This window comes from Dasypus novemcinctus, chromosome 24 (assembly GCF_030445035.2).
Source record: "Dasypus novemcinctus isolate mDasNov1 chromosome 24, mDasNov1.1.hap2, whole genome shotgun sequence".
Lineage (NCBI taxonomy): Eukaryota > Metazoa > Chordata > Mammalia > Cingulata > Dasypodidae > Dasypus > Dasypus novemcinctus.
In genome coordinates, this window is record NC_080696.1 from 52948664 (window position 1) to 52969829 (window position 21166).

The following is a 21166-nucleotide window of genomic DNA, read 5'->3' on the forward strand; positions in this document are numbered from 1 at the left end:
CCGCCAAGGAAGGCAGTCCCCAGCGTCTCTCCCCACGCTAATTAGAACCAAAAGCAAGAAAAGAAAAAAACAGCCCAAGGGGTGATGGGAAGAACTGAAAAAAGACCAGAAAGTATCAGCTGTAATAATGACCAACAATAAAACTCTGAAGATATTATTTTCTGTTATGAAAGAACTTAGACTAAAATATCCTATCATAAATTTGCTAAAAATACATATGTATATAGATTTTTTTTTTTATCTGAACAGAAAAATAGACTATTCTGAGATGCGCGGGCATCCTACGATGTAGTCACGTACCAGATACTTCTAGAGCCAAAAAACTAGCAGGAGAAAATGAAGAGGTAACTCCTATTTCTGGGTGCGTCAGGGCTGGCGTAGGTTGCCCTGACCGAATGACATGAAAGCAGTGATAGGCGAGGAAACTTCCATTGTCCTGCTGGGGGAAGGCAGGACACCCCCTTCCTCACCCTGCCAGGTTGTCAGCCTCAGGAAGAGTCCTTTTCAAGCAGCTTGTTCTAGAGGCTTCCTGCCAAGCTCTCATTGACCCACAGTTACTGGACTTGCAGCTGAAAAGCCAGGGGTTACACTTCTTTGAGACTTGTCCTTTATTTAGGAGAGAGAGGGAGAGAAAGATTGAGACCCGGCTTTAGTGACCCTTGTCAATAGTGAATTTTAAATTTCCCCTTGTCCATGAACTAGACACTCCAGCCATGACTGGAGCAAGACAGAAATATACAATAGTTACAAATATCAACAATACGTTACAGTTTTACAGACGAGAATCTCGTTTTGTTTTCTCCTTAGAAATGTGGATCTTCCTAGGAGAAAGGGCAGACACAAGGCTACAGTACCAAGACTCAGTGGAGAAGAAGGTGGGAGTCAGTGTGAGTTTGTATCACCAACAATTCTCAGGGTCAAGGTGGGGAGGTTTGAAAGGAAATGGCCTTCTCAGGATTTGGCTGTTTCCTCTTCTTATACTCCTTCCTTCTTGATTCCCAGTAGTTTAGGAGAAGGGAGTTTCATGGGAACAAATATTCTCTCCTCTTAATTTTCTTTCAGTTTCTTTTCCCCCTAAATGTGCTTAAGATAAAATTCCTAAAGAAGGCACTGAGAAATCTACTGCACCGAAGTCCTGTTGTTTTCCTTTGTCCAAAGAGAAAAAGGTGAGTAAACCATCTCCTCCAAAGCTTGCCCAGCTCTCTCCTCTGGCTGCAGACTCTCCGTGTGATTTGGACCCATGGCTACCTGGTCCCTAGCCCTTTCTGATGATGGTGGAAGTTGGAACTCAAGTTCGTCTGGGTTCTTGACGAGTTTCATTGAATTCGCTGAAGGGACCAGGCATCCACTCACGTCTAGCTCCTAGTTTGTTTCTTTGGGTTGACTTGTCCCTTTCTACTTTCATTGGTTCAGGAATGGGTGGGAAACGAACCACCAAGTTAAAGCAGAAGTTGCCTCCTGTTATTTGCATTCCTCTTCTCTGTCAAGATCCATCTCAGCTGTCAAGTTTAGCTGCTCAGTGGAGACTCTTGGGTAGATTTCCCAGGGCGTGTACATACACGTATATATGTCCAGGCTGGATGCACGTGTGTTAGAAGTCTGGGTATGTTCCTTTTTGGTGGGCTTGGGGGGGGGCTGTGAAAACTTAAAATACTCCATTTTGAATCAGGCACAGGGTAAAAGCTACATTCCCACGACACATACACACACGTGAAAAAACAAAACAAAATCAAAATGCTCTCTAAGCATAGTATATGCTGAGTTTCAATTATTCTGTTTCTATAAGAACTCTATAGGACTCTGGCTAGTAAGCCTGAAAAGGTAGGTTCTTAATGTACTTCTGAATTCGTCCTTCAAAAGTGACTTAATAAAATGCTACTTTAAGGTCAGGCAAAATACACAAGGAAGGAAGGGTCAGGTCTTACATGGCCACACAAGGCAGAAAGGGCCTTTGGTTACAAGGAGAGTTGCACCAATTGGTTATTAGAAAAAAAAAAAGAAAAGAAGAAAGAAATTAGTTCCAATCTGTACACTTCTTGTCTGCTTCAACCTACATATGAAACGCCTTGATTTGAAGAAGGGGTGGTAAATTCCTTCTTGCTCTATATGGCTATATCAAATATGTTCATTTTCCTGATATGTAAAATAGACTATATTATTATTATTATTATTAATTTTTACAGATAGCATCAGCTCTAAAAATATCTGAATCGGAAATCACAACTATTTACTTTTATCAAAAAGCATTTGTTTGTTTTCCCTGAATTTTCACATTTGTGCTGATGGTGGATGTAAATGGTGATGAGAACAAAGAAGAGACACGAAAGATGGCTGGCAGAGAACTGCTCGCGGTCACTCCTCGGCAGGCCCCCAGCCAGGACAGTGTGCTGAGCTCGGCACCCGGGAAGAGCTGCTGCCTCCTTGCTCCTGGGTGCCAACTAGCATAGGACAGCCTAACACTCGCCCTGCCCTCAAGTCCCTTTGCACTCGCCGAGGGAGTACTCTGAAGATCCTTTGGAAAAGTCAAGGACTTGTTTTCCTTGTAAGCACGGCAAAGAACAGGGCCAGCACCCTCTGGAAGGGATTCACACACCCCGGAGATGCTGAGAAGCAGTACAAACTGGGTGCATATGCAGCAGAGAAGACACATTTTCAGGGTGGTGGAACGACCCCATGTTATTGTACCTGTGGCCGGTGTGCCAGCCTCCTGCCATTGTACCAAGGGCAGGCAGAACACCACCAGGATATTTGGGTACCGACAGGGGCATCACATCGTATTAACAACACATTGCATTAAGGACAGGCAAACCAACACTATGTCTTTGTTCCAACAGAAGACAGATACCTGGCACTGTATTGAGGATCGGCAGGCCTACACTGTGACATTGCACTTGGGACATCATTCATCCATCAACGTTGTGTTAAGGGAACAACTTTGTTCCATTGTACTAAAGACAAGCAGACCAACAACATATCATCTTGCCCAACAGATGAGCCAACACCATGGCAGCGTCTAGCCAGTGGCCCACTGCAAAGTCCCTGCGCTGAGGAATGGCCAGCAACCACCGTTCCTTTGCACTCGACTCAGGCAGGGCCACGCCAGGTCATCAGACTAGGACAGGAAGACCAACACCAAGGAAACACACCAGAACCACTCACAACGCACATAAATACTTATTGCTTTTGCCTGTACTGGCTGCATTGATGGCTGCAGAAAGGAGAGCTGAGCTTTTTGTACAGACAGTGACACTGAAAACACTCCAATGGCTGGTTGACAAGAAAGAGAACAGAGTAAGACACCCAATGCCCAACTGTCTACTGTGTTCTGAGATGTGCATGTCTCCTGTACATGTGCCTTGAGAAGTCCTGCCCAAGGGCCAAGAACCCTTCCTGACCCATGGGGTTAAGGGGAAGCTTCAGAGGGGTAGGGAAGGAGCCCACAGACTTGGACATGGCAGACAGCAGTACCAGCACAATGCCACCCACAGTGGCCAGAAACGGGCATGTAGCAACAACTCAACTACAGTCCCAACAAGTGGCCCATGGGAAAATAGTGCTTGTTTTAAAGTGCGAGATGTTGACATTGTCCCTGGTAGAACCTATTTTTGAAAAACTTAAAGTGCTTTTTATTTACCTTTTTTTTTTTTAAGCTTGAATATCACAGGAAACAAAACAAAACAAAATGTCTATTATTTAGGTGCTTTCCCTGCCACAGCAGGAAGTATTCAAAAGTCTGAACTGGGCATTTCAATTGAGGGTGGTTATTTTTTCCTTCATTTTTGTGGTTAAAAAAATTCAGGAAGTTTATGCTGTTCTTCAGTAACATACAGTCTTTTTGAATAAGCTATTTCTTTTGCATATTTAACACTTGCATATCTTTTGAGTCTACACTAGCGATGCACAGAGAGCATTTTCCTCCTACAACCTTAAAGCAATGCTCAGAGTTCATACCACGGACTGAGTGCCAGCCTTCCAAACCCCTTACAGATTGCCAGGGGGCAATTAGAATTGAGTACAAGTGGTGCAACTCACCCTGATGCTATCGCAAAATAAAATCTCAGGTACTACAGAATACTGAAGTCAATGAAGACGTGAGTGAGGGATTTGCGCTGGGATCGTGGCTTATGACGCAGAGATTTCGCCATGACACAAGCATTCCCTGTAGCCTTCTAACAGTGGAATCCATCCAGAAGGTGATGGACAGCATTCCTAGAGGTGGCTGGGCAGCATCCAATGCCAAATTGTTCAACCCACTCTTTCAACTCCAGCCACTTGTTCTAGCATTCTTCTTTAGTTGGACCCAGAAAGGATAGAGATGTTACTCTCATGGACTGTGATGGAGAGCCATGGAAGAAGGATGGGGAGTAGGTGGCCTTGGTTATGTCTAGGATGGTGGTAGTGGTGGCTGTGAGTTCTGCTTATGTCATCTCCCAAAGAGGGCAGCAGAGTTGTTACATGGAGGCGCCATATTCTATGGCTTGGCCAACTTCTTTCTGATGGACCTGTCATGGCTCTCAAGGTCTTAGGAAGTCCTCTCTGAAATCTCTCTTCTTTCTAGGGCTTTGCAGGGCCTTTCCATTTCAGAGTTCATGCAGAAAAGCTCTATGGCAGGTAAGCTGCACAGCAGTCCTCTTTGGACCACGCCCACAAGTCTCTCTTCCATGGTAGGTTAGTTTAGATGCTCTGATCCCGTGTGCTTCCATGGGCTCCTCCTCCCGGTAACACACGGACATCGGGGGAGATGTGGTTCTCAAGTTTGCACTTTTCCTGACCACTGGGACCTTTTCCAGTCAATGCTTCCGTGGAGTAAATACAGTTCTGCCTTAAGAATTTAGGTGAGGTGGGTAAGGGGGAGCTTTCAAAGTGGTTCTTCTCTGATCTTGTCCCGATGCTGAACTTGGGACTGGTACCCCCATGGAGGCTCTTGGGAGGGCTGGAGTCCACACTATAGAGCAGCTGCCCCTCATCATCAGTATCTGCATCGATGTACTGGTGGACACCCGCCTCGAAATTGAATGCTATTGCTGTGTGTTTCTCAGGTGACCGGGGGGGTGTCCTAGCACTCACTGTGGTGTAGATGGAGGACTCTGGGCTGAGCACAGGCCTGTCCAAGAGTGTGGCACACTCCAGTCCAGCAACAGCAGCTGCAGCGCCCCCCCGGTTCCTAAGGGGGTCATGGTACATGCTCAGAACAGGGAGTAGTGGACTAGGATCGCCCTCCATGAAGTTGACTTTAAGTGCTCGGAGCTTCAAGGGATTGTTGGTCTTAACAGAACTCTTGGGGCTCTCAATGAAGAACCTAGAGTGATGGCCAGCATCAGGGGTGGGGTTGGCCTCCACAAGCCTACCACCACTGGCAGCCGGAGCTCCCCGCCAGCCCACCTCTGGGGCTATGCTGCCCCCAGGCTTGCTGGGCAGTGACACCAAAGGGCTGTGGGAGAATCTGGTGGCTTCAGGGAAGTCTGTGGCACAGCTAATGAAGCTATCAATGCTTGACATGCTCCGCATGTCAATGACCCCTTCTGTACGAGTGGGCAGAGGGGCTACAGGACTGGGAATACTCTCCATTTCAAGTTCTTCCTTTGGTTTGCTCTGTGCTGCTGACTCCTTGGTATTGAGGATGGGTTGAGATTGGGTCTTGGCCATCTTATTGTACATATCTTCCAACTGCTGGACATTCAGATGCTGGGGACTAGAAGATGATCTGGCCTTCTCAGGCGATCCCTGCTCCTTGGTTTCAAAAGACTTACTTGAGCTGGTTTCAGACAGTGTCCTCTTTGTCCATTTCCATTTGTTGGGAGACAAGTGGTTATCTTGCACTTTGTCCTTCTTACCCATATTCTCCCCATTTTTCTCAACCACAATGTCCATCATTTCAATGCTCCGAGCAAAAGCATCCTTCATGTTCATGGATACAATGCTGCCATTCCGCTTGGCCCTCTCCAGAGCCTCTCTCCGCTTAATTGCTTTCTCCTGCCTCTTCTGCTCCTTGTAGAACTCAGAGAAGTTATTGACAATGATGGGGATGGGAAGTGCAATCACCAGGACCCCTGCGATGCAGCAGAGGCCCCCCACAATTTTCCCCAGGAGAGTCTTGGGGTAGATGTCTCCATACCCAACAGTCGTCATGGTGATAGTGGCCCACCAGAAAGAGGCCGGGATGCTTTTGAACTTGGTGTCATCCTCATCCTTCTCAGCAAAGAAGACAAGGCTGGAGAAGATCATGATGCCCATGGCGAGGAAGAGGATGAGCAAGCCCAGCTCATTATAACTCCGCCGGAGGGTGAAGCCCAAGGACTGGAGGCCGGTGGAGTGGCGGGCAAGCTTGAGGATGCGGAGAATACGCATGATGCGAAAGATCTGGACCACACGGCGGACATTCTGGAACTGCAGCACACTCTTGTTGGATTCAGTGAGGAAGATGGTGACATAGTAGGGCAGGATGGCCAACAAGTCAATGGCGTTGAGCGGGCCCTTGAAGAACTTCCACTTCTTGGGCGAAGAGAGGAACCGCAGTAGGTACTCCATGGTGAACCATGCGATGCACACAGCCTCCACGTGGGCCAGCTGGGGGTTATCTGTGGACTGGCCGAACTCGTCAAGGCTCTGCAGCTCAGGGAGCGTGTTGAGTGACAAGGCGATGGTGGAGAGGACGATGAACATGATGGAAATTATGGCAAGGATCTGTGAGGAGAAGAGAGTGGGATTTAGTTATCAACCACCAAGGAGAGAGTCATCACAATTCCCTGAGTCTGCAGAATGTTCCTCAACTTTAAGGCACATTTTCACTAGTCATTTGATGGCTGAATGTTTGAGCTAAAAAGGTAATTTCTTGGAGCCCGTTTATTGTAAAGATGTGGAAACTGAGGCCCACAGAATTGAGATGATTTACAGTTAAACATCCAGACCAGGGGCTGGGAAACTTTTTCTGTAGAAGACCATATAGTAAATACTCTGGGTTTCGCGGGCCATGTGGTGTCTGCTGCAACTATTTAATTCTGCCACTGTAATGTGGAAGTAGCCTTAGGTAATACATAAATGAACGGCTGTGTCTGTGTTCCAATAAAACATAGGCAGTGGGCTGGATTCAGCCTGTGAGCCACAGTTTGCTGACTCCTAATCTAGACCAGTGGTTTGTTACTATTTTGGAATGGGGTATTGCTTTGACGATGATGATACTAATGATAATAAAAATTATTGAGGGCTCCCATTTATTGAGGGTTCATTGTGGGCCAGGTACTGTGCTTAGCACTTTCTATGCATTTCCTTATTCCACTCAGGCAACAACCCCACTGAGAATTATTATCTCCATGCGACAGATAAGAAAACTCAGGCTTCTATAGCTAAGAAGTCGCAGGATCAGGATTTTGACTCAGAGCATGAACTCTCTCTTTTTAAAAAAATATATTTTATATTCAGACATACAAATTTCAGAATATTTATGAAATAATACATTTTTAATATTTTTTATTAATTTTTTTTTTGTTAGAGGAGTTGCAGGTTTATAGAACATCACACCTAAACAATATAAATGACAGAGTTCCCGTATACCACCCCTTCATCAACACCTTGCAGAGCATAAGCTCTTGACGGCTGTATTAGAAATCAAATTAATACTATGGACCCTCTTGCCCAGATACACAAGATTTTGCAGTTGGGGCATAGACCCGATCCCATGTTATTAACTCCTTATCGGGACCATGAACTTGCTGAGGCCGAGGACCACAGCGTATCTACCTTTGACTCTCTTGACTCAAGAAGAGGGCTTGGTTCAGAGAAAGGGCTCAGTGGATGTTTACTGAAATTTTTAGAAATCTAGACCAGTCCGTAGACAATGCGGAAAGGCAAGCAGGTATCATGACGTGCTCTGAGCTCCACCTGGCCCCACTCCCAGAAATGCAAACCCAATCACATCTCTCCTTAATACATTTCCAGGACCCTTCAGGACCAACCTAAACACCTGAACATGTCTATTTGACCTCCCCTTCCTTGTCCTCTTCCTGGAGATCTCCTTTCCCACTTCTGCCGCTGCTGAAGGGGTGGCTTGGTTTGCTAGGCTTACCATTTGACCCCGGGTGCTGCTGACTGGCCCAGGCGTGGACAGAAAATCCAGGCTGAGCCAATCTGTATTGCTGGGCTCAGCAAGCCCCCTATTGAGGATTTATTTTTTTTAAAGATTTGTTTTATTTATTTCTCTCCCCTTCCCCCCGTTGTCCACTCTCTGTGTCCATTCCCTGTGTGTTCTTGTCACGTGGCACCGGGAAACTGTCGCATTTTTGTTGCGTCATCTTGCTGTGTCAGCTTTCTGTGTGTGCAGCACCACTCCTGGGTGGACTGTGCTTTTTTTGTGCAGGGTGGCTCTCCTTGCAGGGAGCACTCCTTGCGTGTGGGACACCCCTATGCGGGGGACACCCCTGCGTGGCACGGCACTCCTTGCGCACAGCAGCACTGCGTGTGGGCCAGCTCACCACATGGGTCAGGAGGCCCTGGGTTTGAACCCTGGACCTCCCATATGGTAGGCGGATGCTCAATCAGTTGAGCCACAACTGCCTTCCCCTGTTGAGGATTTGAGCTCAGGGATCCAGAGTGTGAGTGGGTTATGGGATGGTGAGCCTTAAATTGAATAGTCAAGTACAATCTAGGCTTGAACCAGCTTTACAATAAGCCCAAGCCCCAAACAAGTGTCCCCCAGGTTGTGGGGGGACAGAGAAGCCTTTTAAAAAAATCAGAGAAAGCAGAACTTTCGAGAGAAGCCGGAGGACAAAGGGAAAAGGCAGAGGGGCAAAGCAGTGAGGGCACAGAAGTTTTCCAAGAGAAGGTGTAGAGGGCGGCAGTTAAGAGCTTGGGCTCTGGTGTCAGGATATCTTGGTTTCAAGTCCCAGCTCTGCCACCTTGAACAAGTTAGTTAACCTTTTAAGCCTCAGTTGACTCACCTGCAAAATGGGACAGTAATAACCATTTCTACCTCAGGGGCTGCTGTGAAGATTAAATGTGTTAACACATGTAAAGTACTTGGGACAGTGGCCAGCAGCTCATAGTGAGTGTCTAATAAATGCCAGCTATCGTCACGTCACAGGGGAGCCATCTCAGCCCAGACCACCCAGGAAGTCATGCCAGTCAGCCCAGACCGCCCCGCCCCCACACTTGTCTTTCTCTTCATTTCCTGTCCTTGTCCTGAAACTGCTGTATCCTATAAGTAAACCCCACTGCTGCTTGAGAGGTGTCTGTCCCCTGCAGTGAGTCCCCAGTCAGGACACAAGGTTGTCAAGTCCCTCTGCATCTGGACTCCGAGCCTTCTCTCTGGCCTCGCCTGCCTCTGGTTCTGAAACATCCCGCTTCTCCAGCCACCTGCTACTGTCTGTCAATTCCCAATCATGTCAGGCATTTCCCCATTTCCCCGCCCTTTCTGTCCTTCTGGAGAACTCCAATCCATCCAGCAAAACCCAGTCCACATGGCCCCTCCACTCCCAAGATTTCCCTGCTTTCCTCGGGCAGGATGGCCACTCCACGCCACGCTCCCTCATCGCGTTGCCGTACCGTGGGAATACTTATCAGCACATCCAAGTACAGATTGGTTGGTTGACTTGTCTGTTTCACCAGTGTGTCCATGTCTGCCCAAAAGGTGTGAGCTTTGGGGGGTTCTGATTTATCTCTGCACCCCCAACACCCAGCCTAGGACACAACACCCAGCTGTCGTTCCCCAAGTGTCTGGGGCCTTTTGCTTAAGGTTGCAGAAGTTCAAGCGCAAGGGCCAAGGCCAGAATTCAGTTTCCAATCTGGCAAACATTTATTGGCCTTTGTTGTGGACTGAATTATGTTCCCCGTGGAGACACGTGTAGCTCCTCACCCCCAGTCCTGAGGGTGTGAACTCATTCGTAACTAGGACCTCTGAAGACGTTGTTAGTTAAGGTGAGGCCGCACTGACCCAGGGTGGGCCTGGATCCAACTTGACGCAGTCCTTTAAGCAGAGGACATGTGGACACAGGAGGAGGAGAGGGACGGAGGCGGAACTGAGGTGTGGACTGCCTGGAAGCCACCACCGGGTCGCCGCGGGCTTCAGAGAGAGCACAAGCCTGCCAACACCTGGGTTTTGGTCTTCCAGCCTCCAAAACAGTGAGAAGATGAATGCCACCCAGTCTGTGGTCCTTTGTCACAGGAGCCCTAGCAAAGGAAGTCAGTCATCCAGCCGTGGACGCCGGGAGGCTGTGGGCCGAGCTCTGAGGATACCACGGCCGGTAACAGCTCTGGGGATAGCCCTGCTCCATTGTTCTGCTATCGGCTTCTTGATTTTTCGGCTGGGGTCACATCCAGCGTATCCTGTGCTTTTAAAAAAGCTTTTGAGTTTTAGTTTCCTGATTCGCACTCATTGAAAAAGAAAAATTCTGTAATCACTTTTTTCCTTTCATTAAAAATTTTTTTAAAAAATTAAAGTTAATAGATCACAAGGAATGTTACATTAAAAAACATAAAAAAACACACAAGAAACACAAGAGGTTCCCATATAACCCACTCCCCCCCACCACCACATCATTTTTGTAAATTGTATTTTTTGAAGATATATACATCACGCAAAAAAATGTTACACTAAAAAATATAAGGAACAAGACAACGATGCCCACCATCACCCCTTCTATTTAACATTGTGTAATCACTTTTTAAAATGAAATCTCTGCTAGATACACAAATATACCTGATGTACATAGAATTGATGGAACACCATCAAATAAACACTGTGAGCTCATGACCCAAGTCAAGAAGCAGAACCGATGGCAGTAACAGTGGCCGTGTGTCTTTCCTTGTCTCGGAGATAACCACAGGGCAGGCTTTTATCTCATCATTGCTTTTTATAGTTTTAAATATGAACGTATGCCTCCCTAAACATATCACTTTAGTTTTGCCTGGCTTTGACAGGATACTGTATGCACTTGTACCATCCTTTCCTTGATAATTGGGGGTGGGTGGGGGGGAAGCAACTTACCTTCTTTGTTTTATTTTAGCCTTATCCTAAGAAATAATATTTAAAAAAATGCTGATCTCACATGCTAGGGATATACGTATTAAATATTTATTCAAGGAAATATATGATTACTGGAATAAACACATTGTGCAGCAGACTTTGCGAACCCCCGTGTTGAGCTGGGAGTGTGAGCCTGGAGTTGGGTTCTGGGGGTTGGGATCCCAGCTCCACCAGGGGCCGGCTTGGTGGCCTTGGGCATCGAGACGTGGCCTGCTTCAGTTTCCGTATTTGTAAAGTTGGAATATATCAGCGGTTCTCACAGGGGGATGACTTTGACCCCTGGGCGACATTTGCCAGAGTCTAAGGACATTTTTGGTTGTCACAACTGGGGGTGGGTGGGAGTGTTCACAGCATCTAGTGGGGAGAGGTGGGGGTGCTGCTAAACGTTCTATCACCCCCAGGGCAGCGCCCACAACCAAGACTCCTCAGGCCCCACATGTCAAGAGCTCTGAAGCTGAGAAACCCTGGGATGTGCCAAGCTGGCCCTCCTAGACTGCTGGGTGGGCGGAGGAGGTCTCTGCCTGTGGGGTTATTAGGGGGGGGCGAGGCGCACAGTCCTACCCTCGCAAGGGCGACCGCGAGGGCCTTTGGCCGAGTCCTCTGGACTCAGGACGCTGAGTCCCTGCGGGCCGGGAGGGAGGCTGCAGGAGCTTCCCGGAAGCCTGTTTCTTTAAGAGCTGGGAGGTTCCGGGTCCCCCTGAGGCTGGCAGGGGAAACCTGCTCCAGTTTCTAACCCCTTGACAACTCCGGGGAAGGCTCACATAATTGATGTTCTGTCGACAGACGCATGAATTATGCACCCAGCTATTGTACAGTCCTTGGGGCCTGTTATTCTAAGGCAGGCACCCCCTTTGTACCTGAGGGTGGGCGCTCCCGCCTTCCTCTCAGCCTGAGGATGCCGTGGAAAGAAGACACGGTGGGGGGAGGCAGAGGCCCCCGTGGGCCCTGGGGGCGCCTGTAGCTCAGGGCTGGGGTGGGAGGACCCCAGCGCACAGGGCGTCCTTCCCCCCCTGCACATATACCACCATTCATCGTGAGGGTCACCCCTGCCCCACCCACTCTGGCCCCACTCACAAGATTTTTTCTCTTCCAGAGCTACTAAAGCTCTGTCAGTCAGGACCCCCTGTGAGGCTGTGGAACTAGGGGCTGTTGAGTCAAACCCGCTGTGCCTCAGTTTCTTGATCTGTAAGATGGGATCCTAATAGAAACTCCCTCGCAGGGTGCAGCAAGAATCCAATGAGTTAATAAGGCCCTTAGCTCAGTGTGTGTTTTGGGAACTCTTAGCTATTATGTTTTTACCCTGCAGCCTCACATTTATAAACTGTTTTTTTTTTCCCGTGGGGCTGATGACAATAGAAGCGGACAAAGAAACAAAACGCAGCAAATAGACACAGAGAACAGACAACCGGGGTAGGGGGAGGAATTAAATAAATAAAATAAATCTTTTTAAAAAAATAAAAAATAAAAAATAAAGTGGTTTTTGACCTGGATTCGAGTGCTGGTGCTATATGCCCCAGCTGTGTGGCCTTGGACTTCCCCTCTCTGGTCCTCAGTTTCCTTATCTCTAAAATGGTGATAAAAGTAACCGGGCACTTACCACATGCCAGGCAGTCAACACAAATTGTTGTTAAATTATTATTTGATGGGAAGCAGATGTGGCTCAACAGATAGAGCATCCGCCTACCATATAGGACGTCCAGGGCTCGATACCCAGGGCCTCCTGGCTCGTGTAGTGAGCTAGCCCGTGCGCAGTGCTGCTGCACACAAGGAGTGCTGGCCCATGCAGGGATGCCCCAGTGTAAGGGTGCCCCCCATACAAGGAGTGGCCCCTGCACAAGGAGAGCTGCCCTGTGCAAAACCGCAGCCTGCTCACGAGTGGTGTTGCACACACAGAGAGCTGACACAGCAAGATGACACAACAGAAAGAGACTCAGATCCCCAGTGCCTCCTGATGAGAATACAAGCGGACACAGAAGAACACACCGTGAATGGACACAGAGAGCAGACAATGGAGAGAAGGGGGAGAAATAAATCTTAAAAAAAAAAAAAATTGGGAAACGGACTTTGGCCCAGTGGTTAGGACGTCCGTCTACCATATGGGAGGTCCGCGGTTCAAACCCCGGGGCTCCTTGACCCGTGTGGAGCTGGCCATGCGCAGCGCTGATGCGTGCAAGGAGTGCCGTGCCACGCAAGGGTGTCCCCTGCGTGGGGGAGCCCCACGTGCAAGGAGTGCGCCCGTGAGGAAAGCCGCCCAGCGTGAGAAGAAAGAGCAGCCTGCCGAGGAATGGCGCCGCCCACACTTCCCGTGCCGCTGACGACAACAGAAGCGGACAAAGAAACAAGACGCAGCAAATAGACACCAAGAACAGACAACCAGGAGAGGGGGGGAAATTAAATAAATAAATAAATCTTTAAAAAAAAAAATTAGTATTAAAAAAAAAAATTAGTATTTGGGTAGTTCATTGCTATCCCCACCCTCACTCCTCGGCCTGGTTGCTCCTGGAGGGCCTGGCCTGGGCCTGTGGACCCCCATCTCCTGGTAACTCAGCAGTGACTGCTAAACAGCTCTTGAACCCAAGTGAGCAATGTGGAGCTGCTCTCTGGGGTGGGCCCTGGGGTAGGGACCCCCCATCAGTCCTCTGGCCCCACTCAGGCCCCCAGTGGGGCCTCCATATTTCCAGCCTTGCTTTCCTGGCATCTGAGCCCAAGTGGGTCTGGAGCCAGGACCCGGGCTTGGAGGCTGTCTCCAAATTCCCTCCCCGTGAGGAAGTTCCTGGAGCCCACCTGTCTGAACCAGATGGGGGAAGGGGTCCCCTGGGAGAACCGCCAGCAGGAGGGGCGGCCGGGGTGGGATTCAGCAGCGCTGGGCACCAGGGAGCCCTCGTTGTCCAGCTGTCAGCTCCTGTGGCTGAGCCCAGAGATGCTCCCCGTCTGCCCCGGCAGGAAACATGGTCTGTCATTTGTCACACTCCCCTGCTCTTCCAGGAATGGGGACAAGGCACAGGACATCCACGCAGACAAGGACGCAAGCTCTTCTTTGGAAAGACGGAGTGACTAAAGCAGAGAAGGGAGGGAACTTGTCCACAACCCTCAGAGCCAAGCCTGTGCAGTGACAACTAAAAGCTCTGGCAAGCTGAGAGTCGCACCCAGCTTTCGGGGCTCGCAGTTCCTCTCCATCCACAGGCACGTTCTTAGCGGCGTTACTCATAATAGCCCCCGAGTGGAAGCAACCCAAGTGCCCATCAGCTGGCGAATGGGTAAACAAAATGTGGTCTAGCCACAAACGGAATGCTAATCAGCTATAAAAAGGAATCAAGTAGCGACAGTGCTACAACATGGATGCCGCTCACAAGCATTATGCTAAGTGAAAGAAGCCAGACAAAAGAGACCACAGATTATATGATTCCAGCCATATGAAATGTCCAGCAAAGGCAAATCTATAGAGACAGAAAGTAGATTAGTGGTTGCTGGGCTGGGAACAGAGAATAGTGTTTCAGGAACATGAGGGATCTTACTGGAACAATGAAAATGGTCTAAAACTGATTTAGGGGGATGGTGGCACAACGACAATGGCATTGAATTCCACACTTGAAATGAGAAAGTTACATGGTATGTAAAATATACCTCAATAAAGTTACATAAAGAATCGTTTGCTGTAAAGGCTGCCCATGGCTTTTAATCCTCACAGCCACACTGGGAGGTCACCGAGGGACGTAGCAACCCGAGGAAGCCGCAGCCTGTGTAAGGTCTGCGGTGGCTCCCCAGGCGCGTGTAAAATCCCGAGGCCTTTGCATTTAGCCGCCATCTGTTTACCGAGCCCCTTCTAAGCGCTAGGCTAGCTGCTGGGGATGCAGGGTGGCTGAGAAAGACAACTTCCTCGGCCTCAAGGAGCTGGGGGAGGGGGAAAGAAGTGGACCCAAAATACACAAAGCCAGACAGTGTTACGGGCTTATGTTACTGAGAAAGACGGGGGTGGGGAGGGGGGGGACACTGGAGGAGCCCTGGGGTCTCCGTGAGGATCGGTGGTCAGCACGTGCCTCTCTCCAGAGGCACTGGAAGATTTGAGCATTCCAGGAGGAGGGTCCAGCAGGTGCCAAGGTCCTGAGGTGGGAATGAGCTTGGCATGTCCAAGCAACAGAAAGCAGCTCAGGGTGGCTGGTGCAGAGTAAGCGAGGGGGAGAGCAGGAGGAGACAAGGCTGGAGGGGCAGGAGGTTCTGGTGGGCCGTGATAGCTTTGGCTTTTGAGATCCCCTCCTCCTTTCTCCAGACCGTTCCTCCAAGCTGCAACCTGGAGAATCCACCTGCTCTTCCTGAACCACGTGGCCTCAGTTGCTCTCATCTTCAGACCCGTGCCCCTGCGGTCCCCTCTGCCTGGAGAGTCTCCCCCACTTCTCTTGGCTGACCCCACTTCCTCTGGCGGGCCCTCTCCGACCCCCACGTCTGGTCTAGGTGCACCCTCTGGGCTCCCACGGCCTTGAGCACCTCCCGCCTCAGCATCGACCTGGCTGGATTGGAACTGCCTTCTCCTCTGCGTCCTGCCTGGTTCACTGCTGTGTCCCTAGCTCCCCAAACAGGGCTTGGCATAGACGGGGTGCTCCCTTAGTAGGTGGCAAATGAATGAACAAGCAAATGGATGAAATTGAGGCTCAGGGAATGCAGCGATTTTTCCAGGGCCACAGGACTTGTACTCAGCAGAGCTGGAAGTGAAATTTGGGTCTGTGGGTCTCCCCAAGATAGTTTCAAGGACGTGGGAGGCGGCGGCCTCTTCACTCCTTTTATGGCACTTCCGCTTCCACCAGCTCTTAGGGGGGAAGACAGCCGGAGAGTTTTAAATTAGAAGGGTCATCGGCACAGATCCGATTAAGGGGATTGGGAGCAGGCTGGCGACTTTGCCCCCTCCTCTGCCCCCTTTGGGGGGCCCCCGGTGGGGGGCGGGGAGTGGGAAATTGGAGTCAGGAGCTGCAGTGGCTCTCGGGTACAAAGGGCTGGTATCAAGGGTCCTGAGCTTGGACAATAAAGGAGGAAGGCAGGAGGCCTGGGGGAGAGCCAGGCAATGTGCCTCCACGCGAGGGAGGGCAGGGACCTGCCAGAGGGTCCCTCAGGCACGGGGCACCCTAAGGGTCTCTTTTCACTTAGCTACCCAAGTTTCAAAAGTAGGAGTAGTCACACAAAAATCCAGATTTTTCCCTAGGGGAAGCGGATGATCTGCCGACGTTTGACCAATATTCCTGATGGCCACGCTTAGCTCGAGTGAGGAGCAGTGCCGCGGGCCCCGCACGCCTTTCCTTATCTGTCAGGTCTCTGTAGGAAGCTGGGTGCAACCCGGGGCCCAAGTCTGCTCCCCATGTGAAGAAAGTGCAGGTCAAGATCGGCGCCTAATTGCACAGGCCAGGAACGCAGGGGCCACCCTTCCCATCCTCCCACCCTGTCCTTTGCCCCCACATCTGATCCGTTACCAAGTCTTGTTAATTCTAGCTCACAAACATCTCTGGACTCTGTTTCATCACCACTCATGCGACCACTGCCAACAGACTTCTTCCTGGTCTCCCCAAAGCCACTTTGGCCACTAGATGTTCTCAAGTCTCCCTTTCTTCCAGGTCATAGAGTTTTAGCTGGATATCAGGGTACTCAGAATAAAGGCTACCTTTCCCAGCTTCCCTTACAATGAGATGTGGCCATGTGACTAGGTTCGGCCAATGGGGTGAGAGCAGAAGTGTGTGCCTTTCTCCTCTTCCTCCTTGCTGGAAAGCAGATGTGATGGGTGGAGCTGGAGCAATTCTCTCGGACCGAGATGGAAGCTAATCCCAGCCCTAGATTGTCTCTTTATAGAAAAAGTTTGCTAAATCCTAGTCTACGTAAAAACATTAATTTTGTTGAGGTTACTGTATTTAGGGTTCCCTTGTTTCAGCAGCTTGGTCTATGCCCTGCATAACTCTCCAGCTTCGCCTTGTTCCACGGCTCATCTCGCGCACATTGGCCATCCTTTGGTCCCTCCTAGTCTCCGTGGTCCTTCTGGCCACAGAGCCCCTGCTCCTGCTGCTCCCTCCCCCTGGGAGGCTTTCTCTCTGCTGCGCCTGCGTAATTCCTGCTCAGCCTCCAGATCTCAGGTCCGATGTCACCGCCTCAGGAAGCTGCCCTGACCCGCCCGGTCAAGAACCGGATCAGGCTTTCCTTAGACCACGTTCTTCTCTTTATGACACTGTCCAAGTTGCAACCTTGTAATAATGTCCCTCCACCTCCACAGACGGCAAGCTCCTTGAGGGCAGGGATGGCGCCTGCCTTTTCTCAGTCTTCACTCCTCAGAGCACACAGTAGGAGCTCAATGAATAGCGAGGGGATGAAGGAGCCCATTTCATTCTGATAATTCTGTGGGTTGTGCTGCACTGCCACCCATGCCAATTTATGATTCATAGAGAGCAAACGCCTAAGGTGAGACTTAAGATGGTGGCAGAGGCAGTCTGTCTACCAGGCTCCAAAGTCCTTGTTCTTCTTGGGAAGCGGACTTGGCCCAGTGGTTAGGGCGTCCATCTATCACATGGAAGGTCCGCGGTTCAAACCCCCGGCCTCCTTGACCCGTGTGGAGCTGGCCCACGTGCAGTGCTGATGCGCGCAAGGCGTGCCCTGCCATGCAGGGGTGTCCCCCGCATAGGGGAGCCCCACGCACAAGGAGTGCACCCTGTAAGGAGAGCCGCCCAGCACCAAAGAAAGTGCAGCCTGCCCAGGAATGGCGCCGCCCACACGGAGAGCTGACACAACAAGATGATGCAGCAAAAAGAAACACAGATTCCCGTGCCGCTGACAACAAAGTCCTTGTTTTTCTTATCCTTGCATCCTGGGGTCTGAGTTATGGTTTTCAACTTTTTTTTCTCTTGAGGTACCTGGCCCCGGGAGGCTGGCACTCAACCACTGAGACACATCGGCTCCCCTGAGTTGGTTTTTCCATCTGTTTGCTTGTTGTTTGTTTTTAGGAGGCACCGGGAACTGAACCCAGGACCTCCCATGTGGGAAGCAGGTGCCCAATCACTTGAGTCACATCCTCTTCTGGTGTTTAAATTTTGTCCTCACTTGAACCATTTCCCTCAGGTGACCTGACTCTTCCCAAAAGCCCCGGGTTGGGCAACCTCTTCCTGCCAGGCCAGCCTCGTTTCCAAGAACCTTGCCAAAGCCAGGTGTTCTGGGAGCTGGTGATGTCACAACCTCCTGCCCACCTGAGGATAACCTCTGGCGGGGGAGGGGTCTGGACTTGTGCCTGGTCCTTGCAGAGTGGAGAGGTAATGGGCAGGCTCGTCTCTGAAGAGGGGAAGCTGGGAAATGTCCTTCCTGCCTGCGTGATCGCCAGCTCCTGATATTTTCTGAAGATGTGGGGAGCAGAGGGAGGGACTGTCAGACTTAAGAGTGATGAATGACATCAGTCCCTCCCTGCTGCAGGGAGCAGTTGTTGAATAAAAACAAGGAGCACAGGAAATGCTAGGCAAGGACAGGCCACAAACCAGTCCCCTTGTCCCGGAACTGGTGGGGTGGGAAGGGTAGTCTCAGAGCTTAGCCAGAGCGGCCAGAGGAACTAGTAGAAGCCAAAAGCTCTGTGCGTCTGGAGAGATGCTGGAGCTGGGTACCACTTGGCTAATGTCAGGCGGTGGCTCTGACACCGTGACCAACTGTGAGTCATTCTTGACAATATATACATTTAGAAAGAGGCACAGGGCAGTTAGCCGCAGATCTCTCTCAAGTAGCATTCTAGTCTCATGAGAGATTCCACCTGAGGTGAAATGGATGCCTGCAGTTGGGAGGCTTACTTCCTATGTCTGGCTGAGCATCCTTAGGCAAGTGCCTGCACATCTCTGGTCTTTTTCATGCAACATCCACTGAGAGTCTGGAGGGTCTCCAGCACAGCTCCCTTCCAGTGGTGACTCAGGGATCTAGTGGATCTACCATCTCAGTAGGTGACCTCCATTCTCGCCAAGGCAGGAAAGGGACAGCCTAGAGGACTCACACTTGCTTTTTTTTTTTTTTCTCAGAAGGAAGTTTTATTTCGACTGGGCTGGACCTGAATAGAGTTTTTGGGTCCCTTTTTTAAAAAAAAAATTTATTTATTTCTCTCCCTCCCCCCTCCCCCCTTCCCCCTTCCTCACTCCGGCTGTCTGTTCTCTGTGTCTATTTGCTGCGTCATCTTTGTTTGATTCTGTTGTCAGCGGCATGGGAATCTGTGTTTCTTTTTGTTGTGTCATCTTGTTGTGTCAGTTCTTCGTGTGTGCGGCACCATTCCTGGGCAGGCTGCGCTTTCTTTTGCCCTGGGCGGCTCTCCTTACGGGGTGCACTCCTTGCGTGTGGGGCTCCCCTACGCGGGGGACACCCCTGCATGGCAGGGCACTCCTTGCGCACATCAGCACTGCGCACGGGCCAGCTCCACACGGGTCAAGGAGGCCCAGGGTTTGAACCATGGACCTCCTATGTGGTAGACGGACGCCCTAACCACTGGGCCAAGTCCGCTTCCCCTCACACTTGCTCTTAAATGCCTGAACAGAGCAGCGATACGCATTATCCCCTCCCCTGGCGGTGAGGTCTGTGAGCCATCTCCCTCCTCCCTTGCGGAGATGCGGCATGTGCTGTGCAGCCTATAAAATGCTTCACTGCAGGTTGAGGAGATGGCTCCGTGGGCATGTGTACACAATGCACTGGGGTGCCGAAAGAAATTATTGACATTTCTATTTTTTAATGTAAAGACATAGTAAATAGAGTCATACCTAGTTGTGTTCAGTCCACGAATCAACATTGGCATCGTGTTCATTCTGGACATCAGACAGTGGGGAAGGAGAAGTGTCCTGACAGAAACGTGGGGTGCCTCGATTCGGTGGGACTGACAAAGGAACCCACACTTCTTTGATTGCAACAATGCATCATACGTGTGCCTGGTGGGAGGAGACCTTCTAGCACTTGCTCGTATCCAGGTCTTCCCTCTTCCTGGGCACACTGTAGGACTATATTTCCCAGACTGCAGTCAGGCAAGGCTATGTGGCTAGTTCTGGCCACTGGGCTCTGCAGGGAGGTGATGTGTGTCACTTACAGGCTGGGGCACGTCAGAGCGGGTACACATTCTCCCCTCTCTTTCTCTCCCCCAGCAAGGGTGGAGGCTTCAAGTTGAGATGATGGAACCACAAGATCCCTGAGTCACCACGTGGAAGAGAGCTGTGCTGGGTTGCTATTGGATCCACAGTGGAAATCAAATAAGTCAAGTCATGAGATTGTGGGTTCATTCATTCCTTTGGCATAATCTAGCATATTCTGACTAATTCATCTGGTTGAGTTAGGTTGCGGATTCTATTTTCTGGTTTTAACCAAACTAGTCCTTGCACATAAGGACAACTGGCTTACAAAGATCTCTGCAAAGAAATAACCGTTTGGGGGTAGCATTAGTAATGCAAGCATAATGGCTGAACTGATACTTCTGGTACAAGCCCTTCAATGGTGACAAGACAAGGTTAAAAACAATGATGATCTCATCAGATCTGACAAGGAGGTGGCCAAAAAAAGCATCAAAATGATCAGGAAGACTCTCTGTAATATGGATTTTCACCCACTCTTTTTCATAATGAAACCTGTCTTTATTCATTCATCAAACACAGGAAAAAGGCAGAATAAACAAATAAGAAAGTGAATGAGTGAACCAGATCCAGTGGGAGGGGGGCACTGGAGAGTGCTGGTTAGACCTCAGACCCGCATTTCAAACCCCACTTCCTGATTTACCAGCTGTGAGACCTTTGGGCAAGTTACTTAACTTCTCTCGGCCTCAATTTTCTCATCTGTCCAGTGGGGTTTACCATATTCCTACCTCATTGGGTATCCCTGAGGATTCAATGAGATAATTCACATGGTGCTTGGCACATAGTAAAGGGCCAATAAACATTAGCTCTTCATTAGTTTTTAATCTTGGAGGAAGACTTCAGCTTACCATAAAGAACCTTCTAGTTGTGTGGAAGCTGTTGCAACGAGCTATTACTCTAATTCCTTGCAGGGAGGCTGAACGGAGGTGGGGAGTCAACCAGACCTGGATTCAAATAGAGCCCCTGGCACTTAACAGCTGTGTGAATTAGACAAGGAACTTCCCCTCCCTGACCCTCAGTTTCCTCATCTGGTAAAAGGAAATAATAAAAC

At 49.9% G+C, this 21166-nt stretch overlaps 1 protein-coding gene across 1 annotated transcript in view; it reads right to left on the reverse strand.

Moving 5' to 3' along the window:
• Positions 1-585: 585 nt before the first annotated feature.
• KCNB1 (potassium voltage-gated channel subfamily B member 1) overlaps positions 586-21166 on the reverse strand; it is a 97692-nt gene continuing 77111 nt past the window's right edge. The window contains exon 3 of the mRNA XM_058287204.2: positions 586-6684. Within this exon, the coding sequence (XP_058143187.1) occupies positions 4675-6684 (2010 nt within the window). The 3' untranslated portion in view covers positions 586-4674. The remainder of the gene's footprint in view (positions 6685-21166) is intronic.